The sequence below is a fragment of the Macaca mulatta genome, chromosome 5 (genome assembly GCF_049350105.2).
Source record: "Macaca mulatta isolate MMU2019108-1 chromosome 5, T2T-MMU8v2.0, whole genome shotgun sequence".
Classification (NCBI taxonomy): domain Eukaryota; kingdom Metazoa; phylum Chordata; class Mammalia; order Primates; family Cercopithecidae; genus Macaca; species Macaca mulatta.
In genome coordinates, this window is record NC_133410.1 from 41,670,668 (window position 1) to 41,680,309 (window position 9,642).

At 47.5% G+C, this 9,642-nt stretch overlaps 1 protein-coding gene across 1 annotated transcript; it reads left to right on the top strand.

The window, feature by feature from the left end:
- The first annotated feature begins 284 nt into the window (after nt 1–284).
- SHISA3 (shisa family member 3) lies at nt 285–6,189 on the top strand. Its single transcript, XM_001098929.5, has 2 exons — nt 285–1,242; nt 3,904–6,189. Exons 1-2 carry the CDS (start codon nt 966–968, stop codon nt 4,341–4,343), a joined length of 717 nt encoding a protein of 238 aa, XP_001098929.2. The 5' UTR covers nt 285–965; the 3' UTR covers nt 4,344–6,189.
- Nucleotides 6,190–9,642: the final 3,453 nt, after the last annotated feature.

The following is a 9,642-nucleotide window of genomic DNA, read 5'->3' on the forward strand; positions in this document are numbered from 1 at the left end:
CTGCACCGCATTCGTGCATTAACTCCTTTGAAAAGTAAATCCAGCGTCTCCACTCGCGCGCCCACGTGCGTGGATAAACGCGGGAATTCGGCTGCCCTCAACGTCACTCTGCAGACATTTCCGGGCTGTGAGAGAGTTGGGGTGTGCGGCGGGGGAGGGGAGGGTCTGATATCTTCAGGCTGAGAGTCAAGTCCTGGGGGAGCGGCATGGGCGGGGGTGGCGGGGGAGAGGCGGAGGATGGAGCGCGAACCAGAAGGCGCAGAGGACCCTCGGCCCGCGCCGCACCCGCTGTGATTAGCTCCAGCGGCGCGACCCGGGAAGGCGGACTCTTTCTTAACCCTGGTTGCCTCCTCCTCCCTCTTCCTTTTTAAAGGACGCCTTGCGGGCAGAGCTGTCAGCAATCCCGCTGCCATTTGTACTTGGCCGCGGCGGAGCTGACTCCTGCTCCTGTGACAGATAGGGGCGGGGGCTGAGCGGCCGCCTGTCCGGGGTACTCGCACGTGGGGAACAAATTCTTTTCTTCCGGCTCCTCTCGGGACCCGACGATCGCCACAAGTTGGGACTCTGTGCGGCGCTGGAGTTGGCAGCCCTGGGCGCGATGGCTCCCTTGAGGAATGGGGAGGGAGGTGGCCGGGGGGTTGGCGCGCCTCTCGCGCGGGGAGCGCTATGAGCCGGGTAAAGGGCGGCAGCGACAGCCCCAGCAACTGCCTCTGCCGGCGCCTCCCGCGGGCCCTCGCCAACTCGCCCCGCGCACCATGCTGACTCCCGGCCTGCGGAACTCGTAGTGCAGCCCCTGTCGCCTCCCCGGTCCCTGCTATCCCACGCAGGACTGGCTTCGGCCGCTGGGGCCAGCCGCTTGCGACGTGTCCCTGGGGAGGCGGAATCCCTGTGCGCCCTGAGCCGGGGCTCAGCCCTTCGCTTTCCAGCTGCGTCCTGCTCCGGGCCGCCCAGGGAGCCCAGTGGCGATGGGGGCACTGCTGGCGCTTTGCCTTCTCCTTGGCTGGCTGCGCTGGGGCCCGGCGGGCGCCCAGCAGTCCGGAGAGTACTGCCACGGCTGGGTGGACGTGCAGGGCAACTACCACGAGGGCTTCCAGTGCCCAGAGGACTTCGACACGCTAGACGCTACCATCTGCTGCGGCTCCTGCGCGCTCCGCTACTGTTGCGCGGCGGCCGACGCCCGGCTGGAGCAAGGCGGCTGCACCAACGACCGCGGCGAGCTGGAGCACCCAGGCATCACCGCGCGTAAGTGCGGGGCCCTTGGGGACAGATCCCTGCCCGCCTAACGGCGGCGGCTGCACGTGTGCGCGGGAGGACGCACAGACCCAGGAAGGTCTGTGCGCCAAGGGGACGCGGCCGGGTGGGGGGAATCAAGGGATGAGTGGGTGGTCGTGTTTCAGATCGTGGTCCTCTATTTATTTGCAGTCCCGCTTCCCGCCACTTGCAGTCTCTGTGGGTCGGCCCAAGGGAAAGTTTGCCAGGAACAGTGAGGAGCGCGGGGCTTGTGCCTGGTGGCCCGGGGAAAGACAGCTGGAGCTCCCGGGAGAAGGGTCGTGCGGGTTAAGCCAGGGTAGACTTGGGTTTTGGTGGGGGGGGAGGGGGGGCGAGGGTGTCCCATTGCGCGCCCTTGTCACTTCGGGAGCTTCGGGAAGTGCCGAATGCAGGGAATCGCGACTCTTGTCGCGCGCTCAGTTGCAGGCCTTCAGGGCTAAGAAACTACAGTCACTTTTTTTTTTGTCCTATGACAGCGTTTCTAAGCCGCGGCCCCGTTCCACAGACTTCCTTTCAATTCTCTGCATCGAATTACCCTCTCCGGCCCACCCCCTATTGTCACGCCTTTCAGAAATGCCCAGGTCTTCGAGGTGGAGATTTAGAAACAAGGGTCGAAGGTGCTTCCCCGCCCCCTATTCTCATGTCGGAAAACACGGGTCAAATTTCCGCTCACTTCAGAGCGGAATAAATCACGACTGCAGCAAAGAAAATTTACACCTTGAAAAAAAGTTTTCCACCTGAATCGGAACATCAGGGAAACGCTTTAGAGCTTGAGGTGAGGGTTTTATGGCGGGGGAAACCGGAGAAGCGGGCGGAGCTGAGAGCGGGTGACACCCCAGGACTCCAGAGAGCCCAGGTCTGGAGCCGACAAGAGAAGGTCGCCGGCAAAGGGAGGAGACGCTGGAGAGATCATTAAAGGTTCCCCAACGACCCCTCCCCGCAAACTGATAACCCAGAGGACAGGGGAGTCTGCCCTCTATTAGTGCTGCACTAGAGGGTGAATGTTGGGGGTCAACATTTCCAAGCTAGAGGATTTGGGAAGTAGTTTCTGGAGAAAAGATGCTCAATGGAAAGTAGAGAAATCTAGGCCGTTCTGGCCTGTGAGAAAAATACAGACTCTTCCCCACGGCTTCACTCACTCACCCTGGGGGACCCAGCTGCCCTCTGGGAGTAAGGGCAATTGCCCAGTCTGCAGCAGGGGCTCCCTCTGCGCTCCCTGTTCGGCTCGGTTGCCAGAGGACAGCAGAAGGGACAGGCAGTCTCCACACTCACTGAGTCTGGGATCAGGCAAACCCTGATGGACCTTGGCTCTATCACCTGCCGGCCCTGTAACTTAGGCAAGTTAGTTAACTGCTCTGGATACCTCTTCTCAGTTCTAAAGTGGGCATACTGCTCTCAAGGGAGTTAAGTTGTTGGTGACCTGAGAGTGTATGAATACTGAAGCGCAGGGCTAAGTAAATGGTAGTTACTCACTTTGCCTTTTCTTGCACACTGGTGCTAGTAAACAGGGGAGAATGGGAGGGACACAGAAGAGCTTATGCCTAGGAGCCCACAAATAGTTGACAGTTACCTGTCCTCACTGGCTCTGTCTGTGGGAATGCACAAACTTCTCTGATCTATTTCCACATCTGGAAAATGGAGCTTATCATGTCCATCTCCCAGGGTCTCCATGAGACTTTAACCAGATAATGAATAAGAAAGAGCCGGGCACACAGTAGGGACTTAATCAATGCAGGTTTTCTTTCTTCTACCTGTAAGCTGGAGGCTGTGTCCTCGCACGGCTCTATCAGGGGAGATACCTGGAGAATTGCCCTAGGGGATGCCTCTGGGCTTGGAAATTTTATGTCTGCCTTGTAGAGGGAGAAGGAAATTGGAGTTTGCTCTGTTTGAGGGATGATTTTATAGAAAGTCGGGGCCGTGGACACCAAGAATTGCCTCGTGATCTATCTAAAGTTCAGTCTGACTTCCCAGACTTGGATGGGAATTGAGAGGCATGGCAGCTGGAGTGGGTATTCCAAATCTTTCCTGGAAAGAAGCAGCCAGAGCTGGCAATTTGTGGTATGGTAGGAGACACAGTAGATTGGGCCCTCTGTGAATTTCTTTATACTGTTCTTTCTGGAGTCTCACAAAATCCTGGGTCTGTGTGTAGAGGGGAATCTCCTTTAATAGGCCTGGCTCTCTTTGCTTACACTGGAGATTCTTGGATGGGAGATGGATTGCCAGCCTAAGAGAGGTGTCAGATCTCTTATTGCCTCACTGTGATCCAACTACTAAAACCTGCATTTAAACCCAGAATTATTGTAACCCCTAAAATTCACCCTTTCCCTCCAGTGCCTGAACAGGAGAACAGATTCCATTTTTTTTTTCTAACTTCCAGATGTGCAATATGATGGTTAATTGCTAACAGAGGCTACGGTATCTGTTGCTTCCTCCCTGCTAGGAGTAGCGAGAATATTACATCATCACAGTTTGCATTGCATTTTGCAGGTTACCATTAACAAGCTCTGAAAAACTGAGCTGACAACCGTGATAATACTGAGTCTGCCACCTCTCAACCCTCAGCTGCCCAAGCAGAGCTCAGAGTCTAGGAGATCCTCATCCGAGCATCTGTTTATGTCTGTTTTTGCCTTTTAGAGCCTGTCTACGTCCCCTTTCTCATCGTCGGCTCCATCTTCATTGCGTTCATCATCCTGGGCTCTGTAGTGGCTATTTATTGTTGCACCTGTTTGAGACCCAAGGAGCCCTCGCAGCAGCCAATCCGCTTCTCACTCCGCAGCTATCAGACAGAGACCTTACCCATGATCCTGACCTCCACCAGCCCCAGGGCACCCTCCCGGCAGTCCAGCACAGCCACGAGCTCCAGCTCCACAGGCGGCTCCATCCGCAGGTTCTCCTTTGCCAGGGCTGAGCCGAGCTGCCTGGTGCCCTCGCCGCCCCCGCCATACACCACAAGCCACTCAATCCACCTGGCTCAGCCACCTGGTTTCCTGGTGTCACCCCAGTATTTCGCTTACCCCCTCCAGCAGGAGCCCCCCCTGCCTGGGAAGAGCTGTCCAGACTTCAGTTCCAGTTGACACGCCCAGGCCATGAATCCACAAGTCAGTCAAATGGCAGACAGGTGGAGCCCTGCTGCCATTGCCACATGCAATTCTGAGAAAATTTCCCTTGTAACTGATCAGTGTCATGGAGGAGCATGCTCGGAAAACACAGCACCTTCTAATTTGAGAGTTCCTGGCTCCAATCACAGAATGGCTAAACCAGAGAACTGTTTTCTGGTTTTGCAAACATGTGATCATGACATTTCAATTTATGCTACTTTTATTCAAAACATGCAGCAGTTTGACTTTAAAGTTGCAAATTGGCTGAAAATGTTTTACTGGACATTCAGCTGTGCTGCTTAGAAAAAGGCCACATGTTTCTTTTTCATACAAGTTGTTTATTGAGTTATGATAGAAATATACTCATAAATAAGCAAAGAAAAATACCTAATTATAATTATCGAAGGTTCACTTAAAAAATTAACTATTAGGTAAACTTAAGGGGACAGTGAACAATCTGTTTATGATTTCGGGAGTAACCTAACCACGAATAATATTAGCATAATGAGAACATTTATTTTTTAAATAAATAACTAGATTTTGTTTAAAATAAGAGGTTTTTTCCAGAATACAAGGTTTCAATAACTACATGAGGAGTTTAAAGTTTTAAATATATACTCAGACATTCATTGTAACACAGAGTCTGTGTAAAATCATTTCCCCCACCCACTGGAGGGAGTATTTATTGCAGACATTTTGTTCAGCAACATTTAGTGTTTCTGTGAAAGTTGGACAGTTGGGGCTTAAAACATTTATTTGTAAAATGAGATATGTACAAATGTAAATATTTGTAATTTAATGTATTTACCACATTGACTGTACTAATTATTTAGTAGTCATACTGTAATTTTTATGTTAATAATTGTGGAGTTCAAAGTCTAGCTATTGGTATAATCATCTAATATTATGTATATCTCCAGTGCCACTGAATTTTATGTCTGATGACTATATATTTGGGCATATATCTTGTTGGATTAGAATAAATAAAATACTTTATGTTTTCATGAACTCTATTGAAATTTTAAAGTGATTCGTTTTATCTCTTTAGCAATGTTTTTGCTATTCAATGAAGTGAAATGTCTTTAACACATACTTCATATTTTAAATAAAAAAAATTCCGTATCAGGGCTCGTGAAAGCAGCAAAGGAAGTGAATTTTTATGGAGGTCTCAGTCTCCAGCCCTCCGATGGGTTATTTGGCCTGTGGAGAATTCATCATTGGGACGTTCCTCATAAGAATCTGGATTTCTGGCTTCTCGTGACATACAGGACGTGGCACTAGAGGTTCTGCACTGCCTTGGGGTCAGGTCAATCCTCTTCAGACAGGACACCTGCCATTTGCCAGCCTCCTGCCTGGTCTCCCCACCTGGCCCATCTATTTCTGCTATGTTACCTACCTGGCCCCTGCAGGTGTGATTTGAAAGCCCAGATTTATAGGAATTCATACTATCGTATGTCACTCTCAATTTTCAAACACAACTAGTTAGAGGCAGAATTCTGTCCTAAGACAATTGTTTGGCCTTGTCTCTTCGTCTTCTAGTTAAGGAAACAAGTTCAAAGACATTATGCGTCTGCTCAGTCTAAAGGCAGAGGGGCTCTGACTTCTAGTCTCCTGCTTTATCCTGTATCTAAAAGCTGTCTGACTTCCAAGTTTCCCAAATTGTTCAAAATAATCAAGGAAAGAAACAGCTGCATGTAAAAGGATGAACATTTATACACATGTTCTTGGGTGCAATCCTACACTATTAGACTAGTTTTATTTATGTTTGTGGTATATTGGTCCTTTTAATGGTTTTAAGGTAACCTTATTAAAGCTCTTCTTATGAGCCAAGCATTAAGTATTAACACGTATTAACTTATTTTATGCTCTCAACAAGCCCAACAGAAAAGTATTACAATTCCTATTTTAAAGATTTGAAAGCTGAGGCACAAAGGAATGAAGTAACTTGCCCAAGGCCCTGCAGCTAGTCTGTACTGGAGTTGATATGCATAAACACACAGATCCAAACAGCAAGGGAACATCTGCTTTGAGATTTTCATGGTTCTGTGTACAAAATTCATCGGAGATTTTAAGATAATAAGCCTAAGCTTCAAACGCAGTGATTCTCAGCCCCGTTGGACCCCAAAATGAGCTCTCCTTAGAACAAATATTTTGTGACATCCCTTTATCAGTCCTAAAATGAAATTTATAGATAACTCACTACACACATAGTTTTTTAAAATCAATACAATGCCCCAATGGTAAATAGAAGAAAGAAAGGGAAGTAACTTATTTCTAAATGTAAAGGCTTGGGCAGACTTAAAAAAGACACAGATGCTAACCCCTTACTCAAAATTACCATGATGTGACAGCTTCAAATCCAGACGGATGCAGTTGGTCATTCTGGCAACTCAGATAAACACAATTGCACTGATGCCATTAATGTGATTTTTCCCAGCAAAGTTTGATCATCCTTTGATTTGCACAGTGCCTGTGTATCTGAAGAATTCAATGTATACTAGGGCAGTGCAAAAAATATAGGTAAAATGGGATTACATTTTTTTTCACCAGTAGGAATGGTGGACGTTCCAAAGTCATGTCGATGGACATCAAGTCTTCATTGTGCAGGCTGCTCCATGCATTGTAGGATCTTTGTTACAACTGAGTCCCCCTCAGTGAATGCCAGTAGCACATCCACCTCCGCCCCAACACTCTGATGCTAAAGATTCCCCCATGCAATTCCACCATGTGCCCTAGAGGGTGGAACTGTCCCCACTGAATACCATCTAGTTGTCAGATTTCTCTAGTAGCTGTACTTTTATTTGTCATCCCTTTGGAGAACAGTTTATGTCCATTAGACAAGTTAACGCTAAGGAATTCATAGAGAGTTCACATCTGCAAATTTCCCTTCCTGAGCAGGATGCCCCAGTCAATTTAACTGGCCATAAATTGTTTAAAATTAGAGAGATATTGTGTACCTCATTGCAATATGGCATTCGGTGATACTAGATCAAATCATATCCCCAAGTAATTGGTGATATACAGTACATGCCTTTGACTTTCTCCCTGGAAGCTATATAGGTGATATGATTATTCACAATGTTAGGTAAAAAGCCTATCCTGTGGCAGATTTCTAGATATTGTTCCATTCAACAGTTCTTTGCTGAACACCACTTATGGGTTAGGTGCTGGGTGAGATGAATAAAAGATCATTAAAATGCACTTCCAACTCAAGGAGTCACTACCTATTACAGGCTCCGGCATGATGACAAAGACAAATACTTGTGATAAAATGTCATAGATGCTTTATAAAAGAAGCACCATATCTCTTTCTGCTCTCCGTGGTAACCGCGATTACAGGGGAGTGCAGGATACCCTGGTAGCACTTACAAAGGACACTGTTCATCCTGGAGATGTTGACATTGGACCTGAGCCTTGAGAGACACATAGGATTTGAATGAAGAAGACAGGGCAGAGGAAGAAAGAGAGGGGGGCTGGAAATAAGGGAAAAATATATCAGGCAGAGTAAAGAATTCATAGACAGACACAGAAGCACCACCCATGAGCCTAAAATAACAAGGAACATTTAAGAACCCAGAAGAAGACTGGGTGCTCACACCTGTAATCCCAGCACTTTGGGAGGCCGAGGTAGGTGGATCACGAGGTCAGGAGATCGAGACCATCCTGGCCAACATGGTGAAACCCTGTCTCTACTAAAATACCAAAAATTAGCCAGGCGTGGTGGTGGGCCACCTGTAGTCCCAGCTACTCAGGAGGCTGAGGCAGGAGAATTGCTTGAATCCAGGAGGCAGAGGTTGCACTGAGCTAAGATTGCACTACTGCACTCCAGCCTGGCAACAGAGCAAGACTCCGTCTCAAAACCAGAAACAAACAAACAAAACAAGAATCCAGAAGAAGAGTGAGGCTGGAGAGAGAAGCAGGGGCAGATTAGAGATCTTGAACACCACGGCATTTGAACAGATGTCAAATGCAAAAGGGAGTCTGGAAGGATTTCACAGGGGAGGGGAATGGGATCATATCTTCGTTTTAGAAAGATTAGGCTGCCAAGGTCAAATAAAATCACTTGGAATTTCCAAGGAGCTGTTCCTCACAATCTGCTAAACCACCAAATACAGGGGAAACTTGTCTGCTTTTGTTACTTTCAGAAAGAATTTGAATCCAACATCCTCATACCATGATTATTGTGAAAAATAGAAGTTCTGCATTTTGAAAGGTTGTTATGCCAATAATGGATAACATTTATTAAGCACCATGTGTCCCAAGTGCTTTATGAATTGTATCACTGAATCTTCACAGCCCTGAAGAGGGGATTAGCATCGTGCCTATCATGCAGATGAAGAAATCAAGGTGAGAAGCTTAAACATTGTGCACAAGGACGAACGATACCATAGGGGACAGATTTGAACCAGGAGGTCTACTTTGAAATTCTATGTTCTGTGTGACATTAGCCCTAGGAGGTCTAATTTTGTCAGGAAAACAAAAATATCCAATGTACTTTTCAGAAAATCTATTGGGGAAAAAGTGATTAATTGTATCATATTATACACATCCTATTGATATGAGGGGATTGTAATAGTCAAGGAGAGCTTATGCTGCATTATGAGAATGTGGCATAAAATGAAGCATGAATAAAAACACTAGATGATAAACATTTCTCCCTTTACACATGAGAAATGGGATTCCAGAGGGTGATTGAGCGTGGATTTTGAAGCTGTAATGCTTGGGTTTTCTGGCTGTGTCACTTAAAAGTGGAGTGACTTTGGGCCACTTAAGTTCACTGTGTCTCAGTGTTCTCCTTTGTAAAATAGAGACATTAGTACTACCTTTTTGCTTATGGTTGCCTTGAGAAGTAAAGTTACAGACACTGTCTCTTGTCACTTGCATTCTAGTGGGCAGAAAGCTGTGTAGTAAGGATAAATAACAGAAAGCAGATGAAATACTTCAGAATAAAAATGAAAGGCTAAGTACTGTGGGAGGGCAGACGTCACTGTTGATTAGGGGTAGGGAACAGAGAAAATGGTCCTACTGTTTGATCGAGTAAGTCCTTGATTCATGGGCCCCTTTGGTACTTGACCAACTTCCTGCTATTGTCTGGAGTTGGGCATCCTCTCATCCTGTTGGCTACTCATGGTCCGTACATTTCTTTCATCATCTGCTTTAGAGAGCACATTTGTACCCAGGTGTGGTGGCAGCTGCCTGTAATCCCAGCTACTTGGGAGGCTGAGGCAGGGGAATCGCTTCAACCTAGGAAGCGGAGGTTGCAGTGAACCAAGAT